The following is a 25246-nucleotide window of genomic DNA, read 5'->3' on the forward strand; positions in this document are numbered from 1 at the left end:
TCTCCGCAAGGTCATTGGTCGACTACGAAGTATAACCCCCCCCTTGGCGATGTTCATCCCTGCCCGACCGAGTCCCCCTTGGGCTCTTCTCGGGCTCCCCTTTCGCGGGGTCCAGTTCTGCAGGACTGTAACCCCCTTCCAGTGGCCCCCTCGCCATTCGGACTTGTTCGGCGCTGCTGCAACCTGCGATTCTGCCTGCACCCTGATTAAGCAGATTCTGCCGGGATCGGGTCGGATTGCTCCCTTGAGTAAGGTAAGGTTCGACACACGGGAAATACGGAGTACCAGAGCCGTGTTGGCCGTTTCTGTTTGTCATCTCGTCCGGCCGGCTGCGGACTGGTTCCCTTATGTCTTCCTTGGCAAACCTCCCCCCGCGCGCGCGACGATAACCACCGTCGGCCTTTATGGCCTGCTACGCCTTTACCTACCTTACCTACCTATCTTGAGGTGCCTTAAGGTAGGCGAGGAAACTAGTTCGCTAGGTAAGGGTAGGTAGGCAAGTGAGTGATGTCGAGTCCATTGCCAAACTTTTGATTCGTCCCCAAGTGACCGGGTACTATATGCATTGTGATACATGAGAAAATTACTCGCTGGAGCTTTTGTCGTCTTGTTCTCCAGACGTCGATTCCAATATCCCGTGAGCCTCAACGCCGGTCCCGGAAAGTTGCCTCCTCTATAGCTGCTCCACACCTCGACAACGACGACGTCGACCGCAGTGACAACATGCTCCATGATGTGACTCGCGAACCCCTCTACAACTTGAAGCTGCTGCTCGTCGCCTTGACCTCCGCCTTGGCCTTGTTCCCGTCGAGCCCGACAACCTCGCCCTTGCGGTTGATCACCTTGACCCCGCCCTTCTTCAGATCCGCCATCGTGTCCTTCTGCATCTGCGCCTTCTTGCCGAGCGGCTTCTTGTCCGTCCCGCCCGCCTTGCGGATCCGCTCCTTCTCCCGCCGGCGCCGCCGCACCTTGTCCTCCCGCGACATCTCCTCCCGCGCCATCGGCAGCCCGCTCTTGCCCAGCACCACCTCGCCCTTCTCCGCCGTCTCCCTGCCGGCCTTGTACACCTCCTGCGGCGCGATCATGCTCTGCCCGCCGCTGACCCCCTGCGCCGTCGCCGGCTGCGCGTCCTCCATCGCGATCGTCGCCGCGTCCGACACCACCGTCAGCGACGGCGCCGCCGCCTTGGGCTTGTAGTGCCAGTTGCTCAGCGAGTCCAGCTTGGCGCTCAGGTCCCTCCACATGCGCTCCATCTCCGCCTCCTCTTTGGCGAGCTTCTCGTCCGACTTGCTCACGTAGTTGTCCGGGTCCGCGTTCTTGACGTGCTCCTCCTCGTAGATCTCCGCCAGGCCCTTGCCGGACTTGGAGTCGTCCAGCTCGACCAGGCCCCGGCGCGTGTTCTCGGGCATGTTCTCCGCGCCGGGCCGGCGCCGGGCGACCTCGTCAAAGTCCTGCGCCAGGATCCTCCGCTTGATGAGCTCCTCGATGCTCTCGCTGGCCTCGGCCGTGATGATGGGGACGGGCTTGCCCAGGTGCTCAAACGACATGTCCTCCTCGAGCAGCGAGTTCATCGGGCGCTCGGCGGCGGACGCCTCGCCGGTCAGGGTCCACTGGCGCTTGGCGACCGACTCGGCCTCGAGCTTGCGGATCTCCTCGGCGAGCTTGGCCTGGCGCCTCTCGTGCGCGGACCGGCGCGACCGCGGGTCGCCCGCCGAGGCGTCGGACAGGGCGTCGTCCGAGTCGTCTCCGTGGTCAGAGTCGTCGTCAAAGAGGTCCTTCTTGACGTCCGCCATGGCGCGCTCGACGTCCTCCTCCTGGACCGCCTTGGGCGCGAACCGCACGGACTTGTTCTTCTTGTATTTGCCGTCCTTGGACGCCTTCTTCGCCGGCGGCGCGAAGAAGTCCTTGAAGTAGATGCCGTTCGCGTTGAACTCCTCCTCCTCGTTGTCCATGGCGTCGTCCATGTCCTCGTCATCACTGGCACCCTCGGGGGCGTTGAGGTCCATGTCGCCGAATGTGGGCCCGTCGTCTTCCGAGTCCTCCTCGTCCGAGCCGGCGTCGTCTTCCATATCCATGTCCTTGTCCTTGTTTTTTGATGAGCTGGACTTAGCTGATGGTGCCATGGGGTCGGCGTTCCAGTCGATATCTTCGTCGTCGCTGTTGGCGTCCGTGTTGGGGTCTCCTCGCGCGTCCTGCTCTTCGAACCACTGGGTTTGCTTGTTGAAGGCGTCGATTGAGAAGAAACCGTCGTTGAGACCGTTGGGATCCTCAACGTATTCCTCCTCATCATCCTCTTCTTCCTCCTCGTCTTCTTCGCCATCCTCTTCCTCATTGTCTTCGTCCATGTCTTCGAGATCACCCGTGAGACCCTCAACGTCCGAGCCCTCAAGCTCCTCCGCATCAGAGTCCTCTTCGGCGTCCTCCAGATCAGAGCCTGACAGCTCTTCCTCGTCACTGGAGCCCTCTTCGTCGTCGTCAATATCTTCGGAAGCCGTCTCGAAAGAGAGAATAGAGCTCTCTGAACCATTGTCCTCGTTCGTGACAACCTCATTCCGGTCCTCGAGCTCCTGTAGTGTCTCCTTGGAGTGGTTCAAAGCGCTCTGAATGATACGACGGGCCTGCTGCCAGACCTGGCTCGTCTCGAACCCGTCAACATGGACCTTGCGAATCTTGAGAACATCGGGTCTCGCGCCGCCGCCGTCAGCCCGCTTGCGCTTCTTCGTCGCCTCCTTCAGCAGGCGCAGCTGCTCGTCGCTAATCTGGCCGGCGAACGCATCGAGCGTGTCCTTGACGACCTGCAGAGAGGCGGACGGGATCGCGGGCGGCGGTTGGAGAAAGGCGTGTCGGTTCTGGGCGTCCAGGTTGTCGAAGAGGGCCTTTACGTCGACGATGCCGCCGTTGGGGAGCTGAGCGGCCATGCCGGGCGCAAATGTGAGGGTATTTGACGTCAGGGAGGAAGATGTGCTGCTGCCCGCCGCCATGATACTTTTTTTTTAATCGTGGCTCGCTCCCTCGGAGTATGCGTGTTTCGGCCGTGCAAGAATTGGACTTTTTATTTTTTTGGTCGGACATGGGCTTGCGCTCTCCGTCAAAAAAATTTGGGACCCCGCAAAACGTCCGGGTTCGTGGGTCTAATCATGATTGGCCAATGAGATCTACGCTGCCTGTCAAACCGCGTTAGCTAATCGCTACAGTTCATCCGTTCTGCACCCTTTTGGGTCGGCACGTATGGAATGATAGTCTCGCCATTGATTGCAAAGTGCAATCACTTGATGGTAGTATGTAAGACTATTGAATCGAAGTCGGAAGAACCTTACACAGAATCTTGTCAGCTACCTTGAATAGCGAAGTCCGAAGAACCAAGATTGGTTCAGATTGACCTCCGCCACTTTTATAGTCCAAGCAAGTTGCAGTTATATTGAGAAGCTTCTAAGACGAATACCTGCATGAAGTTCGTGTACATTATTTGCTTGTGCCAGACGTCCGTCGTTGAATGCCCGCTGCTGCACTGTTGGTAAGATTCCAGAACGTCCCGGCGCGGTGGTGGGGCCGATCTGATCCCATGATTAAGGTACCTCCGAAAGATTACTAAGAACGGCGAGACCCCAATGGCCTCGACTTACACATCCCAGCCCGTCGGAACTTGCTTCGTCTCACACACTACTCTGGAATCCAAGGTATCTATAAGCTATCGGTGCCAGATTTTCACAAGCCAAGCTCCTTGTCTAGCCAAACCACTATAGCAGTTTTGACCCAAGAAACACGCGCAAATCGGTCTCACACGTAAGTCTTCCTTCTGGTTCTGACTCTAGAGTGGAGAAGCACCCAGTTGAACCCTTGAGCTCTTGTTACACCTTTGCCATCTTGAAGCATCTCCTTCTTTCATCATCATCTTTAAAATGCCATGGAAATATACTCTCAGTTTCATCTCGCTCGATCATTGGAATGAGAGATTCAATCACGGTATTCCCCATATGACTCACAAGCTAAACCTCTGAGCAGCACCGTCAAAACGAGGCGCGACTTCCCACTTAGACGCACTTTAAGTGAAAGGAAAAGAGGCTTAAGTTTGGTTTCAGTTTGACGAAAGCACGCCACGATCAGAGAATCCGCTATTCGCGGAAGGCGACGGATAGCCACGTTCTGGCACTCTCCGCGTCCGCAAAGACCATTTTCCACGGCGTACACTGTCTAGTATACGTTACTGTCAGAGACTCTACAGCGTCCAACTTGACTTCAAAATGTCCAAAGTGGGCGTCACAGACGATCCGGCCGCAGCAGTCGCGGCATCCCGCTCCGATGGCAAGACCCATCTTCTACTATGCGCCAGCGGCTCGGTTGCCACAATCAAACTGCCCAACATCATCAAGGCCCTCGGCCACCACAAGAACCTCGCCATCAGAGTCATCCTCACGGCTTCGGCAACAGAGTTTCTGAACGGTTCAACAGAGGAGCAGCCCTCTCTTGCCGCAATAAGAGCACTGCCGAATGTTGAAGGCATTCACTTGGACGCGGACGAGTGGGTGCAACCTTGGCGGCGGGGTTCGTCGATTCTGCATATCGAGTTGCGGCGGTGTAAGTCGAGATATTCCTGTGCCATATTTTCACTTGCTCGGGTTTGCTAACGTCTACTTACTCGTGTAGGGGCTGATCTAATGCTCATCGCGCCACTCTCGGCAAACACACTGGCTAAAATCGTCAACGGCTTCTCAGACAACCTTCTGGTGAGCATCGAACAACTGATATGTACGTTCTGCATCGTGGCTAATTCTTCTGTAGACGAGTGTGGTCCGAGCATGGGATACGGATGGACTCATCGACGGCCGGAAGAAGAAGATCCTCGTGGCTACCGCGATGAACTCGGCCATGTATGCGCATCCCATCACTGCAAAGCAGGTCAAGGTGCTCGAGGAGGAGTGGTCGTGGTTTGAGGTGTTGAGACCGATTGAGAAGACGCTTGCTTGCGGTGACACGGGGGGCGGTGCGATGATGTCGTGGGAGGACATAGTCAAGGTGACGGAGGCAAGGCTTGGCCTGTGATACCGTGTCACATAAGAAGTTATCGGAAGAAATTCAAATGAGGTTGTCCTCTTGGTATGCCTGATCTTATTTGTATGACCGTTCTATCTTTAGCTCACCTAGTCATCAAGGCATTGAGAAGACAGATAGAAACGAAAGCAGTAAGTGGGAAGGCCACTTGCGGATGACGACAGACACGGCGTGGAAACTTGGTTATAGCACATAGTCCCAGCAAGCACGGTATTCTTTTTAGATTGCTTCTGTCAAGTTCTTGTTCCACATATCTTTTCATGCTGTACGAAGGCGGTTATTCAGTTGCGCCACACCCCCCCCCCCCCCCCCCCTACGGTGATCCATGGGTCCATAACCAACAGAATATGTTAGACCGAATCGCCATGCATGTGCTACGTATGCACATAGTGAAGGAGAAGATCCGTTGGTTTGGAGCGGGCTGAGCGAGAGGAAAAGAAAGAGGGCGTACTGTCATCAATCAGGCAGATTCGTTCGTTCAACGCCTGTTAGAATGATCCAGAGAGCAGTCAGAATCAGAGTACCCGAGATGGGTATCGTGAGCTTGGGCTGGGGGGATGACATTTGCCGTACACTGATTGGCGCTCCGGGCAGCCCACATGGAGCCCGACCTCGGTGATGTCGGTGAGCAAAGGCCCAAGCTCCCTCACCGAGAACCACACCTCGGATTACATCACCCATTCCGCAATCCCATGACATACTCGCATTTCTCATCAACTGCCTCCCCCCGTTGACCACCCCTTCAACACACCCACTCCACAGCCAACATGTTCTCAAGGACGTTCCTCCGCTCAGTGAGTTCAGACTCGATTCCAAGAATAGTCTAAACAGCTCTTACCGTCCTGGTGCGCAATCGCTAATCATTGGTGTGTTTGTCTTTTCACAGAATTTCGCAAGGCAAGCCGTCCGGCCGGCGGCGCGCCCAATCGCCTTCCGGGCCCCGCTCCCCTTCCTCACCCAGCACCGCCTCATCTCCGACGAGACGAAGCAGGCCATCGAGAACGCCGTCGGCTCCGCGCCCGTCGTGCTCTTCATGAAGGGAACCCCCGAGACCCCCCAGTGCGGCTTCTCCCGCGCCTCGATCCAGATCCTCGGCCTCCAGGGCGTCGACCCCTCCAAGTTTGCCGCCTTCAACGTCCTGGCCGATCCCGAGCTGCGTCAAGGTATGTCGATGCGCTCTGCGCAGCAACTCGGAGCAAACGCACTGGCCTGGACTTTTGCATCGGAGCGAACGGAACGCTGACCTTTGGTGTTTGTGAGTAGGTATCAAGGAGTTCTCTGACTGGCCCACGATCCCCCAACTCTACGTCGACAAGGAGTTTGTCGGCGGGTGCGATATTCTCGTTTCCATGCACCAGAACGGCGAGCTGGCCAAGCTTCTCGAGGAGAAGAAGGTCCTTGCCGAGACCGAGGGCGAGGGCGAGAAGAAGGAGTAAGAGCAAAGGAAAGCCAGAAATCCCGCGCTGGAAAAGCGTTGAGAATTGTACAACTGTATCATACTAAAGGAAAGCGGCAAGCTATGCGTGGATCATAGCCGGAGGAAACAGAGTGGTATTTATTGGCAAAGACCTAAACACTTTTAATCATGTACTCCTTTTTACGCAGCTGAAAGTCACGTTGAAAGGATGATGTGGGACGTGGGTGCGGCGATGCGATCCCCTTTTCCTCCTATGCAATCAAGTGAAGATATCGCGAGAGAAACCCAGAGGCTGGCGTTTCGATACAGCGAGATTCTTTCGCGCAATCAAGATCCAAAAGCGAACCTATTGTAACCGATAGGCACCATCGTTGGTTGGCATGCTGCACGGGGGCAAGTGACTCAAAGGAGCAAAAGACAGTTCCTCGATATGGGATCGAACAAAAAACTAAACGTCGAAATATGATGTTCAAAGAGACTGAGATCCACACTCGGGTCTTCCCCCATGAACCCCTCGACCACCTACCCCAAGTCGCTTAGTGATAGGTTTGGACGCTGCGTCGAATATACGGTGACCGGGTGACTAGGAACCTCCGTGGTGAATATGAGATGAATACTACGACAGTCGTACCTTTCGGATGACACAAGACTAGCTCCAGTCCCATTTTCCACATCATGGTCATAATATTACGGCTACAAATTATCTGGAAACTCGACCTCAGGGCACCTTAGAGTGCCGGGTACGCAGCACCGTCACCGCGCGGGTCACTTCCCGCAGACCACACGCCCGTCCCCTCAACCGTATCGACGGTATGTCTGATGATCTGCCCGCGGCCAAACAGCCCCCTCTCAGATCCGGTAACCACCTCAACCTTGTGCCCGAGCTTCCGCAGGCCCTCCACCGTCTCCTCCGGCATGCCCTCCTCCACGCTGACAGTCCAGTCAAAGTCGGCGTCCCTCTCGGGCAGGCCCGCAACGATACACACGCGCGGCGCATCGAGCGTCTGCTGCGGCGTGAGACCCGCGACCAGCTGGCCGAGGAGAACCTGCACGTGGCCCTGGGGCTGCATGAACCCGCCCATGACGCCGAAAGCGCTGTGCAGCGACCCGTCCGCCGCGTTGGTCACCATGCCGGGGATGATGGTGTGGTAGGGCCGCTTCCCGGGCGCCAGCCTGTTGGGGTGGTCCGCGTCGAGGCTGAAGTTGGCGCCGCGGTTCTGCAGCGTGAAGCCGCAGCCCTTGGGGATGATGCAGGTGCCGAAACCGCCGTAGTTGCTGTTGATGAAGGACGCGGCGTTGCCGTGCTCGTCCGAGACGGAGAAGTAGACGGTGTCGCTGCTCTGGAGGGCGGGGGAGACGTGTCTGGGGGGCTCGCCGACGTGGAGCTTCTGCGTGGCCTTTGTCGGGTCGAAGAGCTTTGCGCGGGCGGCCGAGTACTCGCGCGAGATGAGGCCGGCCGAGGGCACGGTGACGACGTTGGGGTCGGTGACGTACCAGCTCGCGTCGGTGAAGCCGAGGCGGAGGGCCTCGATGATGGCGTGGAGGTAGGGCGCCGTGTTGTGGTCTTCTGCGGACCAGGCGGGGACGACGCCCGAGTCCTGGAGCTCCTGAATGATGCCGAGGGCCATGAGGGCGACGATGCCCTGGCCGTTGGGCGGGTGCTCCCAGACTTCGACGGCGCCGTCGCCGCTGCCGCCGGATGACGCGCCGTTGGCCTCCTTTTTGAGGGCAGGCTTGAACTTGAGTGAGATTGGGTCGACGGGCTCGCTTCCCAGCTCGAGGTGGTGGGCCAGATCGTCTAATCCCAGGTGGCCGCCGAGATCCTTGACGACCTTGACCAGCTCTTCGGCGATGCGCCCCGTGTAGAAGCCCTTCTTACCCTCCTTTGCGAGAGTGCGGAAGGTCTGCGCCAGGGTGGGGTTCTTCATGATCTCGCCGGGGTTGGGAGCTCTCACGCCGTCTGACGCGTTGGGGTCCTTCTTCAGCATTTCTGAGAAGTTGGGGGAGGCCTCTCTGATCTGCGGCTCTGCTGTGTTCCACTATCAAAGGTTTCAGTAACCACATCTAGATAATTGTCTACCCACGACTTGACATCATGGGATCAAAGAAGATTTGGGAACGTACGTAGTGGCTCGTCAGCTCCGAGACGGGGAATCCCTTCTCTCCGAGCTCAATAGCTGGGGACAGCACCCGCTCAAGGGAAACTTTGCCGCTGCCGAAGCGCTCGATGGTGTCGACCCAGCCTGAGGCGGCACCGGGGACGGTCACGGCGTGGACGCTCTTCATGGGGATCTTGCCCGATGCGCCCTCCTTGATGCCGAGGTCCTTGCGGATGGTCTCGAGCGTTGACTTCTGAGCAGAACGGCCGGAGCCGTTCATGGCCGAGACCTTCTTGGTGGCAGCATCGTAGAAGAGTATGAACATGTCGCCGCCGATGCCCGTAGAGCACGGCTCTGTCATGTTCAGTCCGGCAGCTAGAAACATGGCATAATCATTAGCGGTCACCTCATTTCGAGGACGCGATAAAAACGGATGATTCGACTAACCAACTGCAACGGCGGCATCCTGATGACTTGCTGTTAGTCTTGATCGTGGATATATTGACTCGGCAGAGTGAGGCGCGACTTACAGCGGCATTACCGCCAGCTTGGAGAATTTCGATACCGCATTTTGCGGCCAGCGGCTGCGTGCATGATACGATTCCCTTTGTGCTGTGCACGACACTCCGTCGGCTAGCGAACTTTGAGAATTCGCTTGCTTGCGCCGAGTGGAGGGACTCGCTGGTGAGGGGCATGGTGAGTCGCGCGCGGTGCGGGGTTATCGATCGCGATAACCGATGGGGAACGGTGGTGATGATGAAATGACGGGGCACGTCTTATGTAGGGGCCAGAGGGGATATTATGAGATGAAAGGCGGTGTTATTTCAGTCCCTTTGGGAGAATGAATAATAAAAGGTCAATGATTTGTATGAGGTCTCTGAAAAATGTAGATGGCGTCTGTCAAACAAGGGCGTAATGTGCAGCGAGTTCGGAGATGGGAGTGCGTATGACAGGTACACAGATAGTCCCCCTTGGTCCGGGTCCAGGTTTTCGGGGAATCTAGCCGATGAAGAGGGATCAGGTTGTCTAGTCGACGGGGGATATAATGCCGGTAGTCGGTTAAGGAGGAGCAGCAGTCAATAGGATAGGTCAGAACTTGAGCGTTGAAGGTATAATGATCCTATACGTAATGCCTAGGTTCGGGCTTCCCAGGGTGGTTACCGAGAGAGGTAGGTCGATAAGTGAACGGCGCGGTACGGAGCAGGATGTGGACGGGGGAAACTGGCGCTAGTGGAGTTTGTGCTCCGCATGAGAATCCCACTCGGGGTAGATGACGAGAAATGAGGATGGTCGCGAAGTTGGCAACTCAGTTGACAAAGTGAGTAGTGCGTGAGTTCAAGTGTTCCGAGCGAGAGTGAAGTATGGATGTCGACACGGGGCGCGGAGGACTCTTGAGTGATGACTTTTGATTTTCAGGAGAAAGTCTGTTTATTCAAGTGACATGTTGCACGTCCTTCATTAGCTAAGTAGCTAAGATCGAATGGCAGATGGAGGAGAACAACTTATATAAGCCATCATTAGAATGTATTTACAAGTAGGTCGTTCATTACACGTGGGACTATCCCACGCGGTAGGACAATGTCATACAAGCGCAGGGAGGGAGGGGTTCTCTCAACATCTCAAGTATCCGGTCTGGGAAGAAAAGACCCCGAAACGGTCTCTTTTCAGCACTGGCGTTCCCACTGTAACGCCGCACCGGCGGCCGCCGCCGGCAAAAGGTCCGAAACTCGGGGCTTGTTTCAACGGCGCCAGTGTGGCATTGTAGCACGGTCGTCAACGATGGAGGAAGTGCAGTGGTAGTTGTAATCAGAGCAGCAAGTTGTCAAGCGAATGGGGAAAGTCTAGAAATGAGAAATTGGAATTATTGAACTTTCTCATGTACATTCCATCCTTTTCCAGCAGCGACTTGGGTTCGTCATCCCATGTTCTTGGCCCGTTTTCCTTGCTATGCCCTCGGCGTCAGAACCTCATGACCAATCACCCAATCCAGTACTGCACTCTTCCGTCATATAGCAAGTTGGACCCAAACAGGCGGATCATCCCGCCGGCTGTGAAAGCCTACGACTGCGAACTGACACCCCGAAACGTGGGTCTGATCCGAATAACGATCGCGAGCCCAGCCAAGCCGAACTTTTAGACTTCTTACCCAGAGAACTAGAACCAATTGTCCAGACACCTTTGTATACAGGAAGAAAACCTCGCCTTCTAGAACAAACTCAAAAATAAGCAGTACCGGATGGGCGCAGGGATGGGAGTTCTGATTGGCATCAATCGGCTCTCCCCCTCCAACTCAATCAAGACCTCCATCTTCTCCAGAGCAGAAGAAGAAAAGGACAGCGTGTCAGTGATTAGCCATTCGAAGAACCCCAATGAGGGCAGCCTATGCGATGAAGGTGTTTCAGCTCATCTAGGTGTTCTAATTGCGCTTGTCGTCTTTTGTCCAACATGTTCATGCAGCACTGACTTTATACTGCACACGTCGTCTGGCCGTTAGGATGATTGGGCAGTCACATGCTCGTGACGTTGACTGACCTACTAGTGTGTGTGTGAGGCAATTGACATCATTCCTCACACTTTTGGCTCTCACGCTCCACCAACTCTTGAGTCTGGCCATAGTCTCGTAGATGCTGGCACCATCTCTCAAAGAATCCGTCATTCTAGGTAACACCTCTTGCTCTGGCCTGGGAAATTGCTTAACCTGCGATTGGCTCGACAGCTCATGTGAGAAACAGACACTGACAATCTCTTCAATACAACCTCGATGGCCTTGAAACAACGTTGATTTCCTAGAGTTGCATCCGGGTACACTATAATGCTACCCACATACCTCTGGAGAATTTCTCTCTGAGCGCTGTCAGCTCATTGTCGTCCGACTGATACTTCGCGATTCGAAACCTCGAAAACTGTAGTCAGCGAGCCAGCTGGTCTCATGTTCTTATCTTCTGATGTTTTTGCAATGTCCCATAGAATTGGCGAACCCAACTTGAGATGGTGTCTCCCAACTTCGACTCGGTGCGCTTTGCGTCTCTGGCCCCGATGCTCTAGTTTGACCTTTGGAAACGAAGGCCATTGGAATGATATGATGAGGGAGCATCTACCCTGATGTCGAATGAGTTGACTCTGCCCTCGCAACCGACGAACCCGAGGCTGTAATGGACAGGTCGCTTGACCATCCGGGGCTCCAGCGCCTACTTGCAACCGAATTGACTGATTAGAGTCCTTATAAAGGGCAGTTTTGTGGTGTGTACTTTACACCAGTCTACCAACCGGGTTGTAGACGGCCAAAGTTGCCCTGCCATACGGAAGTGGGAGACTAGTCAGGGGTACCTTCATCAGATACTATAGCTTAATCAATCGGAAAGTCTGTGATTTCTTTCGACATCGAACTTGGTTTCTCTTTTGTTCGGGCTGGTTAATAACGACTATCTACAAACCCATCAGGCCACGTCTACGGCGAATCCCTATATTGATTTCTCTCCCTGCTGGATCTGCACACTACTTTGACAGGATTCATCCCAATTGCTCATATCTTGAATCGGAATCCATGCGCCGCCGCCTCTCCCGGCGCAGCATTGATAGCCCCCTCGACGTGCTCCCCCCTCTCCAACTTGCGATTCAACCCCACCAACACAAACCTCAATACCGTCGCCGCGCAAATGGCAACAAAGCACGCAACGCAGTTGTGAATGAACGCCGCCGTGTACTGCGGGCTGTCCTTCTTGGGGTACAAGTAACTCGCGTAAATGCTGCTGCAGTTACTAACGGCATTGATAAACGCCAGCGCAGCGGCTCTCTTGGCGGGAGGACGCGGCAGGGTGTTGCTGATCCAGGCCAGCGCCGTGGTGTAGCCCGTGTAGACGCCGGGGACGAGGAGCATCATGGCGACGTAGCGCGGGGCGGTCGCGTGCGTTGCGGCGCCGAGGATGAAGGCCGCCATGGCGACGCAGAGGGGCACGACGATGTGGAAGTAGCGCTCGCCCGTGCGGTCGGCGTGCCAGGCGTTGATGCAGGTCGTGATGACGCAGAGGACGTAGGGCGGGCAGGTTAGGAGGAGGGAGATGACGGAGTTGTAGCCGAGGGTCTGGACGACGGTGGGGAAGAAGTTTGTGATGGAGGCTGAGGCGACGATGCAGAAGATGAGGACCAACTGAAGTAAAGTGTGTTAGTCTATGCAAATGAGGGAAGAGTGGGAATATGGCTTACCAGAATCCACGTCTTGACATCCTCCAACGCCGTCTTGAACCCGTGCCAAAACGTCTGCTCCCCGCTATTCTTCCAATCATCCTCGCCGATATCCTCCTCCAGCCTCCAGACCGCGAGCGCCGTCTCCTCCTCGCTCAACCACGACGTCGTCCGCGGAAAATTGGGCAGCACGAAAAAGGCCGCAAACGCAACGCCGACGGTCACGACCCCTTCGATGAGGAACAGCCACTGCCAGGCGCCGAGCCCGCGCGCGCCGTCCATGTTGCCCGTGATACCCGCCGAGATGAGGCCCGAAAAGGCGCCCGAGATGAGCGAGCCTGTGTACAGGATCGTCGTGCGCAGGCCGAGCTCCTCGCGCGTGTACCAGCAGGAGAGGTAGTACAGGCAGCCCGGGAAGTAGGCGGCCTCGACGAAGCCGAGGACGAAGCGGATTACGAGGAGGCCTGCGTAGTTGCGGCAGGCGGCTGTCGCGGCGGAGATGACGCCCCAGATCACCATCTTGAATTGCGGTATCGTTAGTGATCTATAGAAAGGGACTTTGATGGTATGGTTACTGAAGTGGGATGAGTGAGCGTTTACTTACACATGTTGGCAGGTACAGCGCAGGCTTCCCAATCTTATTGAGAAACAGGTTTGAAGGCACCTGCATGAGAAGATATCCGACAAACAAGATACTCACAGCCGTCTGGAACTGGTTCGAATTCGGGTCGAGATTGAGATCCCGCTCCAAACCCGCCAGACGCGCCGCGGCGATGTTGTTCCTGTCAATGTAGTTCCTACGAATTCATGGGTCAGCAGATACTCTCGGCCAAGAACCGCAAAGCAACATTGTATTTGCGAGAAAAGTAATCAGAATAACAATCTCCTTTCTTTACTTACAAGATGTACATAAGAACAATCATGGGAAGCAAGCGAATGTCCACCTTGCGCTTGAACTTCTTCTCAAGCTCGACGCGGTATTCATGCGACATGGCCGCGACGATGGGCGGCGGCTGCAGCCCGCGCCGCTCGGCCTCGAGGGAGAGCTTTGGCGGCACATCTTTCAGGTCGCCGGCGCGGTGTTCGTGATGCAGCGAGGCGTGGTCCACCTCGGACTGCTTCCCGTCTGCCATCTTTATTCCCCCAACAGTTGTCGTGAACTTTGGGGGAGCCTTCCTTGGAGAGTTGTAGATTGGACGGAAGGTTGATTCGGGGTCTGTCTGCCCTCAGAAGTACACTTGGTTTCACTCCGTCTCGCTGGTGATCGAGTATGTGCGTGACAGTAGTCCCGTCCTCGAGTAAGGTACTAGTAGGCGATGTTTTAACTCAATTGCGCAGCGGACCTACCTCTTTTTTAACTCCGCACATTACCCCAGATATGGCACATGGCTTCCCGCAGCGGAAAAAGCGAAAAGAGCGGCATGCATGGGTGGTTTCGTCCCAGCTTTTCCCCATGTCGGGATAATCACCGTTCCACTACCACCCCTCTGAGCGATGGGGTTACATATTCCCAGCCATTCACAATCGAGACCGGGGGAAAGTAGGTACTGCTTCTTGACTGTAGTGATGAAGATCTCTCCACTAGCTCTTCATTACTGTATTCTCTCCGCATCTCCAAAGTCGTCCCCGCGGCGGTAGTCGACATCGGTCCGATAAGTACCGACTGACCTCCTCAGTCATGGCAAAGTGAATGCTCACACACCAGTGATGGAGGGATCATCGAAATATGCCTCGTTGAAAGACAAGCTATGAGATGTCAGGTGAGTAACAACCGAGTGAATCTACGAAGCTGCATCCGAATCCTTTTCCCAACCACTCGGCATCGATCACTCATTGCTTTTTTCCTCATCAATCTATCAACCTATCAAATCACACGACATCATACGAACAGTATCAAGCCAAGACTCCATTTTTCGTTCTCGCGTTCGGAGTAAGAGTCCAGAAACAGAAAAGCACCAAATGACAGCTCAGCGTTAAGCTTGAAATGCAAACGGCTCGTTGGTCCCTAGGAGATCCCCACGCACGGAAAAGCGTTCACGTATCCATTCCATGACCATCCGAAATCCGGGGTTGGAGGCGAAATGATGCGGGGAAATGGGGGGGAGAAGCGCTGGGAGTCGAGACGAATGACCGGGGTCGAGGGGCGGAGTAACTCCGCAACCATTTGCGGAAACCAAGTTGCATGATGTGTATCGAACGATTGCGGTGAACGGGGTCACGCCAGAAAGAAAGGTTGAGTCCGGGGCGATGATGGCACCCGAAAGGGGAGCTTTGGGGGCGACAGCTTTTTTGCTGTGCCGCGTGGGAACGAAGAAGCTTGATCTCTGCTCGTGACCAATCATGTCGATAACGCAGATAATTCAACCGGACTACCCACGGAATTCGACACGTTGGCAAACTGGTCGTTGGGATATTGAAACGAATGACGGCATGGGTTTGAGTCTATCTCATGATTGGACCGGCTCTACGAGTACATATTGGGGGTGTTCAGCTAAAGCCGGCACATGGGCCGGCACGGCACCGAAACGGGAACCAAGTGTCTCCACAAAAGACCAAGAAGGTATGTTCCACTTTACCGGCTCGGCACTTTAATCAAGATGGAAAGCCGAGCGGAACCAAGCTTTCGGCCCAGACTTGCGGCTCCGCGGGGGCCGGACGACCGGCGAAGCCAGACAACACCGGGGTGGGGGGAGGGGGGGACTAGAGTGCCGGGGCCGAATAATTCGCCAAAGCAATGAGGTAAAGCAAGCAAAATCATCAATCAGACATTGATTCGGCCATTGGAGAGCATTCCATGGGGTTGCAACCTTTGTATTATGATTATATATACAAGATAGGAGAAATAAGGAATGTACAAAAAACAATTACTGTGTGTTTACCCAAAAACTCCCGGATTCAGAGATGGAGATCTGTGACATAGGAGAACATTTCATGACGTTATTTGTCGTTTGTTATGTGCAAGAGTGTTGAAGTGTGTGCATGTGTGCGTGTGTGCAGTGGATGACCGGGCGGAGATGGAGCGACTTAGACACCAGAGTCCTCCTGGTGAACAGACTCCTCCTCGGCATAGGTCCTCCAGTTGGCGCAGGTGCTGTTGAGGGTATCCTCGTTGGTGATGGCCGCGATCTCGGTGGGACGCTCGATGAGCTGGAGCGCGAAGCCGAGGGAAGTGTGCCAGCCAATCTGTGATAGTGTCAGTATATGGGAAATCGAAAGTGTATTGAAGGGCGGCGGAAAGGACTCACGTGGCAGTGCATCAGCCAGACACCTGGGTTGTCGGTGTAGAATCCGATGACGAGGTATCCGGAGCCGGGCAGCATGGCGACGTCGCGGCGGGGCGCGTTGACGGTCTGCAGTGCGACGGAGGAGTCGTAGGTGCCCGTGGCCTGGGCGAGGACCCAGAAGTCGTGGCCGTGGAGGTGGATGGGGTGAGCGAGGCCGATGGGGTTCTGGATGATGAAGTGCACCCAGACGTTGGCCTGGTCGAGGTGGACGATGTTTTGCTGGGTGGAGAAGGTGTCGTTGCCTCCGAGAACCTGTTCGACGGCTGGTTGTCAAATGTTAGTATCATATTGCCATTGCATATTTGTCGAAGGGAGGCTTACTAGGATAGTCCCAGTCGGAGAGGAAGGTGCTGTTGTTCAGAGTCCACTTGAACTGGCTGCTGACGGTCTGGAGACCGACGGTGAGGGTGTCGTCGTAGGTCTGCTGGCCGGCTTCGAGAGCGACAACGGGAACGAGGTTGGACATGCTCTCGTCGAGGCAGTTGTCCATGTAAGTGTGCGCCTCGGAAGTGGGGTCGGCGGTGGAAGTAGAGTCGTAGCGGACGATGCCCTTGATGTCGAGCGTGTTCTCGTTCTCACTGCAGGTGAGCTGGGGGATGGCGCGGAGCCAGTAGTCGCCGGTGCTCTCGGTGGCGCGGACGATAACGTCGTAGCGCTGGCCGATGCCGATGGAGACGGCAGTGGTGTTGTAAGGGTTCATGGGGACGAAGTCGGCCGAGATGACCTCGAGAGTGTGGTTGTCAACCATGAACTTCCACATGGTGTCGATGGCGGCGTTGACGAGGCGCATGCGGTAGGACTTGCCGGCCTCGAAGGCCGTGGTGAAGCGGGAGCCGGCGCCGTCGTACATGCCTGTGCCGTTGATGAGACCGGTCTGGGCGCGGGGCGGGCCGTTGCTGGCGGCTTCTTCGTAAAGCTCGTCGGTGGTGCGGTGGAACCAGTCGCTCAGAACGATTGTGCCGAGATCCTCGTCGTAGGGGGCCGAAGCGGGACCGTGGACAATCATTCCGCCAAAGACACCGTTCCTGTTCGAGCTTGTTAGGTTCATGTCGAGAGATGCGAAGCTTTGTGGAACAATGATCTTACCAGGCCTGGAGAGCAAAGTGGCTGTGGTACCAGGACGTGCCGTACTGGGAAGCGTGCCAGGTGTAGGTGATGGAGTCGCCGGGAGCAGTAGGGCATTGAGTGATGGAAGCAACGCCGTCAGCCTCGTTGGTGTAGTTCTGGCGGATACCGTGGAAGTGAATGCTGGTGCCGTTGTTCTGAAGAGAGTTCTTGACGTGGACGACTGAGATGATGATGTTAGTAAACTCAAAAACACCTTAAGCTCCTTGATATCAGAAACACTTACCAACAGTGTCACCCCAGTCAGCAATGATGGTAGGTCCAGGAACAGTTCCGTTGATGGAAAGAACCATGCGCTCAACGCCGTCAGGAGCCATGGTGGTGTTCGTGACCTCGAACCAGTACTCGCGGATGACGCCCGTGTTGGGAGCCTCCTCGTACCAGTTGGTCGAGAGATCGTGGGTGCCATCCCAGCAAGAAGGGTTGAGGGCGGAGTCAAAGACGCAGTCTTGACGCTTTTCAAGTGTGCTCGGAGCAGCAGACGAAGGGGCGCCTGAGATCAAGGCAGGGAACAGGAGCGCGAAGCATCCCAAAATTGAGCGTTTATACATGGCGAGAAGCGATGTACTACAGAACGAATGTAGAATAAACGATTGGAAAGTTTGAGAATCAACGAGTGATTGTGTGAGAAACTGCCTCAAAAACGAATGAAGGCAAGATGATGATGGAAGGAAGGAAGACCGAGGCTTGAAGAAGCGAGTGATGGTGGCTAAGATAACTTTCACTCCAGAGACGGGCAGACTTGCCTCGTCTTATAGAAATCGAACACGAGCTTTCGAGCCCATCACGAACAGACAGGCTGGACGAATAGAGGGTCTCTCTCGCCAAGTTTGACGCCGTCTTGGCTAGAACGAGATACCCCGATTGTGAATCACTGAATTCGCAATCCCAACTTGCAGCGTTCCCTTCGATGTTGCGCTCTGAGGGCCTGGTTCGGTGCCATAGGCCGACCACCCCTGACTCAAAGAGACGGCGCGCCCACATCCACATGGGAGGCACATCGCTCGTTCGACCAGGTAGGTTTGGTGAGATGTGAAGGAGGAGTGTCGTCGGTTACTCGGCCGCTCGGCCGTGACATCGACTCCGGTGGACGAACTCCATGCTTGGCTGGCAACTATCGAACATTGCGCCTATACGAGGAATCGGTACCCTTGTCGAAAACCAACGTTGAGAGAAAAGGAGGGTCTGCTGTCAGTCACAAGGATCCATGCTGCGCTCACTTTCTCGCTTTCTGCTGCCGAAAACCATCGTCGGGTGTTGTTTCCCTTATTCCGGTGGGCCACTTTGACGAACCCCCCTCCCCTCCCCTGAGCCCAGTTCGATATGGATGTCATACATGGATCATGTAAGCCTGCATATAGGCGCCATTCCGGTGAATATGTGCGTTGAAATTTGCAGCTTTGTCAAAGGAGGCAGGGCAAGAGAGGTCTCCATATTCTTGGCCCGTCATGCCCTCGTCTGAAGTTCAGGCGGCTAAGCAAGTAAGACACCGGTGAGGGTGGGAACAAGATGGAGATTCGTCGTTGATCGCCAAGTCCGTCCACATGCTTAGTCGATTCAGAATGAGGTTCGCCTACGACTCTCTCTGTAGTCAGCGTCTTCTTTCCCCATCGAAACAAGTGCTCGAAACTGGCTGACGCGTATCTGTAGCCCGTACAGGCTACAGCAGACAGGCAGGACTATCGAAACCGTGCTTGTGTGGCTGCATTAGCCCCGCGGGTACGGATACAGAGTGTCATCAGGCCCGAACCCCGTGCGCCGTTGTTTCTTCTGCAATGGATTACTCCGAACGAAGCGAACGAAACATGGAATGACATTGACGTCTTCCATGTCCGTGGGTCGTCTTGTTCAACGGCGATCAGGACCGGAGAAATGTCCTTGAGATGAACCATGCCTAATTCGGCATCATGGTTTGACTAATAAGGATCCTCACCACTAAGAAACCTAGACTTTAGGAGCCTCATTGTGCCCAAACTAGATGGGGGAGAAGGGGGATGTTCCTATCTTGGCTGCCCAATAAGATAGAGCCGAAAGCCAAGCATTACGCGGGAAACCCCGTTGGCGGTTAGCGTAATAGAGCTGGATGGAAACATTGACGGTGAGAAAGCTCTGATCGGGCCAGTAGTATGATAAGACGGGATATAGCAGAAGAGCGCAAAAATTGCTGTTGAACCGTTCGACGTCCGAATCTGTGGCGTTGCTCCGCTGCGTATGGGCGGACGAGCAGACGCGTCTTGGCAAGGGTATCCCATCCTTTAAGCCGCCGGGGCCCCATTGTGGCCGCGGTCAACGTCATCCAATGCAACGGCGTCAAAACGAAAACCGTTCGATATGGCATGGGCGCGTCAAAAAGGGACAAGGGAAGTAAAGTGTGGGGTGGGGGGTCAGGGTGATATGGAGAAGATTCAAGCCAACACGGCTAGTTTCCCAGTGGCCAAGACAAAGACTTCTGAATGGAGTATACTGTATACCCTAACGAGGTTGCAGCCTTGCTGGAACACACGGAGAAGGGAAATAATCGTAAAACAATAGAGATTCGGTGACCGGTGGCGTTTGCAACTATGTTGAGCCTCTGACTCGGAAAAAGCAACGTCAAGCCTCCAACGGCGGTGGAAATTGTTTGATGTTTGCAGGTCCTACCGTCCTAGCTGTAGCTCGTCTGGCTCCCCCGCGCAAAGCTGTCTTTGAGACGCGCTTGCTGGGAAGTCTCGGACTCAGTGCAACGGTAACGCCGCATGTTTTTGCCAGTCCCACGTGTGTTGGGTGGCGTTCACTGCGTTGGAAGCCCCCTATCGTGGGGTTAAGTGCCATTGACAGCGGCGAACGTTGGCTGATCAGGGGAAACACATCGTCAAGATTCGGGACGAAAGACGAGAAGAGAGACCCAAGAGTTGACGAAGTGCGAACATGGGACGGCAAGACCAAGACCTGGTTCCGAATGTAGGATCACCCGCAGTATCTCGATTATCGATGACGAGGGAGGGGCTGTTGCGAACAACGGAGTACGTGGAACTCAACCATCAAGCAGCTTCCACGGCTGGAATGGCAACTCAGAACCGAGAGCGAGCGCTTCTCGTGTGCCGGATCAGCACGACTCTTTTCCTCTTGATAATTAGACTCTGAATTCAATCTCGTTATCATCTTGCAAGCGCGCAAAGTATGCTTGATTAGAAGAAGCTCCCGTCAAGTCTCCGTCGCGGGCTTTGGCGCCATTTGCGGGAAGCACCATCGGCCTGCGATTGCGTACGTAGTCCCTGGCTCCCTGCGGGGGGCCAAGGGAGTATCAATGGTCAGTAGGCACGTAAAGAGCAGGGGGGGTTGGTACACTCAAGACAGGAGAGGGGCGGTTGGCTGGCCGTTGGTGACGGAGAGATAGATATGGAGATAGCGCGAGAGAGAGAGACAGACAGAAGAGGGACACCTGACGCAGGTGAGATGCTAGCCTCGTGTAGGTTGGCAGGATCCATTATGCAAGTAAGAAGAGGAAGAAAGAACGGAGCAGTCCCCCGATAGCTATACACCCTTGTCTTTGTGTCCTGTCGAGCAAGAAGGGAGTGGGTTTTGGCGGCGTTGACAGGGTACGAGAGCACGAGGGGAGGCCCATGTGCTTGTCAAAGATGTCGGCTGGCGATGTTTTGCTGTTGGGTTTGTGGGTACATGTATCTGAAGCAGGGGGGTATGATGGGTGATGGATGATGGATGGTTGAAGATGGAGGAGTATCGATGTATGGTATCATGGAGGATGGAGGAGAGGAGGATGAACTGTGGACAATGGCAGAAAACATCGCAAAGTGCCAATGGCAAGAACCTCGCCTCCGAAACTTCCCCTGTCACCCAATGATCCACCCATTCAGACTTCACTCCTTCTTCCCCTTCCCAAGATCCCAAGATCCCAAGTCTGAGTCTGTCCTGCCACCCCTTCACCCCTGCTTGGCCGCGCAAGCCTCATCTCTGGATGCTACCTCTTTTAGAGCCCACCAGCGTGGCCCCCCGCAAGGGTGCGTTAGCGGACAGTGCACAGCGCTAGACAAATGCCGGTTCCCGCATTGCATGGCACTACTACCGGAATGTCTTAGCTCACCGGCGCCAGGGGCTACCCTGAGCAGCCATTTCGACGACGACGACGACGACCACAACCACGGACTGCAACTTCCTCCCAGCCCAAACCTCGTCCGCTCACTAGACCTACACAGTACTCCGTTCTCGCGGGATTCAATCCGCGGGTTGCCCAGTGTAACGACGACATCGCCGCTTGCAGCAAACTTCACCTCATCGACGGAACGACACTCTGCTATCTTCCTTGAACCCACCATCATCCAACTTCAACCACGTCAGAATAGCGAGAACATGTCACCATCAAGTAACATCATCTCGTCGATAACACCGTACCGCCATCCGGAGATTCGCCGCCATCGCCGGATCTCCATTTTTGTTCGTCTCCCATGGCCGGAATAGGCAATAAAGTCTTGGCATCTCCAACCTCTCCATCACGGTGCTGCCGAAGTCGCTCGCATCAAATTTCGCCTCTGCCCCTCTATACCCCCCTTCGAGATAACCTTCTTCCAGAGTTCAGCTCGACGGGTCATCGATCGCCGTTCGTTGGTGTGTACTTTATCGGTTGCTCCCGAAATTCGTTCATGGGGGGATTGCGAGCTCCCAAAAAGCAACAGTGTATATGCTTAATCCTTAGACTCTCTGGATTGCCTGCCGCCTCTTCGAGGTTCATGCCGAACATTCTCGCAATCGATCCACTGATACGATGGTATAGGAACTCTAACCTAGTCGTATAGGTCACATGCCGGCCACATAACGGCTGGCTTCCTTTGCTCAAGTGAGAAGAGCGAATGATTCAGACATCTGCAGAGCTCAGGGAGTCCATGGGCCAATATTTCATCTGCCGAACCGAATCACGTCCCAGCGTCTACTACCTCGAAGAAGCGCTGTCTTTGTGGTAGGACTCGGCGAATACGGCCCAGACGCAATACATACGATCACTTGCTTTCACCGCCGTTTCCCCTGGATCGAATACTATGCTCTTGACTCCTGACACGCCCGCAACCCGTACACCTGCAGCAGACCATCTAAGCAACCTCTTGGGTTTCTCCGTCACAATATCCTAATGCGAAGCAGTCACTATCACAGGATAGTCAAGTCCACAAACAAAATTCCGTGTGCTCTCATCACGGCCTTCGGCCACCAACAAGTCTTGGTCCGTGTGTTCCGGCCATAACCATCGACTTGGCGGATTCTCGGTCTCGGGCCATGATCGTTCACCGAGATATCCCGCCCCGTGCTCCATGGTCTTGGCACAACTGCACCCCGCTTGCTCTATGCTCTTTTCTCTAATTTTGACTTTACGGGAGCATCCGCACGAGCCGCATGAGTCAAATACGAATTGAAAATCGACAGCTTTTTTACTTTTTTGCCCTTCGTAAGCGGCATGGGTGTTAGACAACTGCGGTTTACGAGAGTTGCGAGGAGCCCGTGATAGCACGAGCTGGCCAAGCTAATGGCCTCTCCGTCCGACTTTTCTGCTATTCATCGAAATGAGCGGCAGGGAATGCAATACGACGACGCTATAACAAATCGCATTGAATATTACGAAGAACGGATCCAGCCACTTCTCCGATATGCCGACATAGAGACTAGAGAGGGAGCGAGGCCTCGCGCTAGCAGCTGACCCAAGGATCGGGCGGCTACGGTGAATTAGACAACCATTCCAAAACTCCAAGGCTCGAAAATCAAAAATGCGCATCTGAAGTATCGACTGCCACCTTCAATTTGCCACCGGCCTCGTCTCTTGCTTTGGTGCTTGGATGGTACTTCGGTCTTGCCCCGCTATCGTCGGTTGTCAAAGCTGGATAGGCGAGTTTCTGGAGGACCCCTCCATTTTCATCCGCGGTTCCCGCCATGCAGACAACCTTTTTTCTGCCAAGAGACGCAGGAACTCACACCGGAAACTGACAGTTGACAGTTTCTCACGATAGCAACATGCTGGCTACTGCTCCCAAACAAGGTTGGCTATCCGGTGTGTACACGCGTCCATACGTCCAGGGCAAGACTCGATATTCGATATGCTTTTCGAGGGGGGCAGCTGAAAAGGGCGGGAAGAGGGGTGCTGAGGATGATCCGGACCAGGCCGAAAGGAATAGACTTGTACAGCGCCCTCGGCCTGACGGGATGGCGGGACCGCCCGCAAGAGCTCTTAGCAGGGGATATGATGCATCTTGAGCTGAGGGCTGCTCAAATTCGACATCGCGATGGCCGATCACCAAAGGCTGAAAGATTTGGGGCGGTGTCGTCTTACACCACCCTTTCCCTACACCCCTCGCGTTCGTTCCCCCGGCGGAGACACGCAGGCGTCAGAACAATTCTTGGAAAAACGCGTTTTCGGGGCGTGGCTCTTCATCTAAGGCTAAGCGGGCCGAGTAGATGCCCATATCAGTATCTGTACGCCACACCTATTGTTGTCCCCTGCCCGGTAAGTACAGACTGACATAATATGACATTTGACAGGCCTGATTCCAAAACAACGGTCAAATGAAAACAGATGAAAGCCGAGTAGGGGTTACATATTTCCGCTGCAGACTCTTGAGGGGCGTCAGCTTACAGACTGTAGACAACGGCGTTAACAAGAAAGTCCAGGAACAGGAACAAGGGAGCCCACGTCTGGTTCGGTTCATCGCGGCAGTGTCTGCAGGTATGCTTGTAGCTTGACTGGATATATTAAATCCACAAAGCAAGGGTAAGAATTCTGACAAAGATTGCGCCTTACACGATGACAAGCTGCGAAAACCATTTCAAGCGGTCCAATGGGGATATGTCGATCAAGGGCTTCCGACAACGACGTCCGGAGCCTTGGGCAGAAAACCTGACGACTTCCAGCTCCTTGGAAAGTGGAAATCGAAACCCACGTTGACACGCCTCGGTTCTGTCTGCCTATCTACCAAACTGCCATGGTTCTCGCGTAAATACTCGCAGGGTACCCCACTCTGAAAGGCGAACAAACTCGAGAGGGCAGAAAAACTTCCAAGCAGTCCGCAGATAGGCAACGGGACCTGAATAGGTAATGCTTCTCCGGTGTCAAACTGGGGTGGACAGAGAGGTAATGCACATGCAACATGCAGAAGCACCAACTTATCGGTTTCCTGTGTCCGCGTGACTATCCGTACCTCTCACAGTCCGTCCTCAACGCAAGGCTGCAGCCTGGATAGCCGACAAACAAGACTAACAGAAACCCATACAACCCATGCATCGCTTGACGCTTGAAAATAGGGCTTGAGGCGCTACTTCATCATCCATGCCGGGTAAAGATAGATTATCTTTATCAAAATGCCCTGTATCCAGAACCCTTGGATAGAAAACAAGCCTTTTTCATTTTTTGACCTTGTCGGCCCTGGCGGCAGCAACCGAGGCGGGGGGGGACGCGTATGTAGTTTAAATGAGCTGAACGAGACACGAGACCCAACGATAACAACCGAATCATCCGTAAACGAGGGACCAGTCAGCGTTTGAACTGTGAGAGTTTCATCGCGAAGTGTTTATCGGCTTTTGAGGGTTTTCATTGCCTGGGATTTACGAGATCTTGGGAAGTCCTGCGAGCCGAGATGCATCTTCATCGATCATCGAGGCAGTGAGGCCCAACATGGCACACACACACACGCGCATACACAACCTTGACACAGCTCGCGCAGACGCACATACACACACACTTTCTGTATCTATCTGTCTTCTTACAATTCTCACCCTCGAGCGCCTACGTGCCTCAGAGAAGCGTCAAGCATACGCAGCCAGTGGGTGGCGGGCGCTTAACTCCAAGCGTTCCTGCCGCCTAAAATACAGGCAAGAAAAGCCAGCCAGAGAGAGAAATGGGAGCGAGAAAGACGAGAGGAAAGTACGATTACACAGTAAAGAGATAGAACCTTGAAGGCTTGAACCGGCGGTCAACGGACGTCGTTCTGCTGGGGAAACCCCACATCCCGGGACATGTTGCCCGCGGACCGCCCTTCCCCGGGGGTTAAGAAACATAAGGTGAGGTAAGGTAAGGTAAGCACCTCCCGTGCCACATGACTGGGGTAGCCGGTGCGTGC

The 25246-nt window shown here is 54.8% G+C and overlaps 9 protein-coding genes across 9 annotated transcripts; 4 read left to right on the forward strand and 5 right to left on the reverse strand.

Moving 5' to 3' along the window:
• Positions 1 to 752: 752 nt before the first annotated feature.
• Positions 753 to 2981, reverse strand: CLUP02_10895 (U3 small nucleolar ribonucleoprotein Mpp10; the record flags this gene model as incomplete). The annotated part of the gene is made up of 1 exon (XM_049289867.1): positions 753 to 2981. The coding sequence occupies one exon, from the start codon at positions 2979 to 2981 to the stop codon at positions 753 to 755; it is 2229 nt and encodes a 742-aa protein (XP_049147012.1).
• A 1260-nt stretch (positions 2982 to 4241) lies between these two features.
• CLUP02_10896 (flavoprotein) lies at positions 4242 to 5040 on the forward strand (the record flags this gene model as incomplete). Its single annotated transcript, XM_049289868.1, has 3 exons — positions 4242 to 4575; positions 4645 to 4724; positions 4780 to 5040. 3 exons carry the CDS (start codon positions 4242 to 4244, stop codon positions 5038 to 5040), a joined length of 675 nt encoding a protein of 224 aa, XP_049147013.1.
• A 776-nt stretch (positions 5041 to 5816) lies between these two features.
• CLUP02_10897 (glutaredoxin) lies at positions 5817 to 6485 on the forward strand (the record flags this gene model as incomplete). Its single annotated transcript, XM_049289869.1, has 3 exons — positions 5817 to 5843; positions 5936 to 6212; positions 6313 to 6485. The coding sequence occupies 3 exons, from the start codon at positions 5817 to 5819 to the stop codon at positions 6483 to 6485; spliced, it is 477 nt and encodes a 158-aa protein (XP_049147014.1).
• A 709-nt stretch (positions 6486 to 7194) lies between these two features.
• CLUP02_10898 (gamma-glutamyltranspeptidase) lies at positions 7195 to 10024 on the reverse strand (the record flags this gene model as incomplete). The annotated part of the gene is made up of 7 exons (XM_049289870.1): positions 7195 to 8505; positions 8591 to 8940; positions 9013 to 9031; positions 9096 to 9246; positions 9472 to 9564; positions 9727 to 9953; positions 10016 to 10024. 7 exons carry the CDS (start codon positions 10022 to 10024, stop codon positions 7195 to 7197), a joined length of 2160 nt encoding a protein of 719 aa, XP_049147015.1.
• A 746-nt stretch (positions 10025 to 10770) lies between these two features.
• On the reverse strand, positions 10771 to 11898 carry CLUP02_10899 (uncharacterized protein; the record flags this gene model as incomplete). Its single annotated transcript, XM_049289871.1, has 7 exons — positions 10771 to 10945; positions 11077 to 11100; positions 11160 to 11331; positions 11393 to 11468; positions 11544 to 11606; positions 11664 to 11753; positions 11833 to 11898. The coding sequence occupies 7 exons, from the start codon at positions 11896 to 11898 to the stop codon at positions 10771 to 10773; spliced, it is 666 nt and encodes a 221-aa protein (XP_049147016.1).
• A 190-nt stretch (positions 11899 to 12088) lies between these two features.
• CLUP02_10900 (pantothenate transporter liz1) lies at positions 12089 to 15089 on the reverse strand (the record flags this gene model as incomplete). Its single annotated transcript, XM_049289872.1, has 8 exons — positions 12089 to 12712; positions 12769 to 13266; positions 13352 to 13544; positions 13648 to 13967; positions 14133 to 14328; positions 14446 to 14493; positions 14637 to 14752; positions 14802 to 15089. 8 exons carry the CDS (start codon positions 15087 to 15089, stop codon positions 12089 to 12091), a joined length of 2283 nt encoding a protein of 760 aa, XP_049147017.1.
• Positions 15090 to 15771: 682 nt separating this feature from the next.
• CLUP02_10901 (multicopper oxidase) lies at positions 15772 to 17707 on the reverse strand (the record flags this gene model as incomplete). Its single annotated transcript, XM_049289873.1, has 5 exons — positions 15772 to 15930; positions 15993 to 16294; positions 16353 to 17056; positions 17118 to 17319; positions 17383 to 17707. The coding sequence occupies 5 exons, from the start codon at positions 17705 to 17707 to the stop codon at positions 15772 to 15774; spliced, it is 1692 nt and encodes a 563-aa protein (XP_049147018.1).
• Positions 17708 to 19550: 1843 nt separating this feature from the next.
• On the forward strand, positions 19551 to 24370 carry CLUP02_10902 (uncharacterized protein; the record flags this gene model as incomplete). The annotated part of the gene is made up of 19 exons (XM_049289874.1): positions 19551 to 19621; positions 19689 to 20096; positions 20182 to 20231; positions 20306 to 20445; positions 20609 to 20801; positions 20866 to 21154; positions 21233 to 21591; positions 21661 to 21758; positions 21827 to 21918; positions 22027 to 22075; positions 22112 to 22261; positions 22304 to 22424; positions 22806 to 22857; positions 22918 to 23057; positions 23131 to 23188; positions 23295 to 23637; positions 23776 to 23856; positions 23943 to 24089; positions 24284 to 24370. 19 exons carry the CDS (start codon positions 19551 to 19553, stop codon positions 24368 to 24370), a joined length of 2928 nt encoding a protein of 975 aa, XP_049147019.1.
• Positions 24371 to 24488: 118 nt separating this feature from the next.
• On the forward strand, positions 24489 to 24991 carry CLUP02_10903 (uncharacterized protein; the record flags this gene model as incomplete). Its single annotated transcript, XM_049289875.1, has 3 exons — positions 24489 to 24665; positions 24739 to 24789; positions 24842 to 24991. 3 exons carry the CDS (start codon positions 24489 to 24491, stop codon positions 24989 to 24991), a joined length of 378 nt encoding a protein of 125 aa, XP_049147020.1.
• Between the last annotated feature and the right edge of the window lie 255 nt (positions 24992 to 25246).

Source organism: Colletotrichum lupini, chromosome 5 (genome assembly GCF_023278565.1).
Source record: "Colletotrichum lupini chromosome 5, complete sequence".
NCBI classification, from domain to species: domain Eukaryota; kingdom Fungi; phylum Ascomycota; class Sordariomycetes; order Glomerellales; family Glomerellaceae; genus Colletotrichum; species Colletotrichum lupini.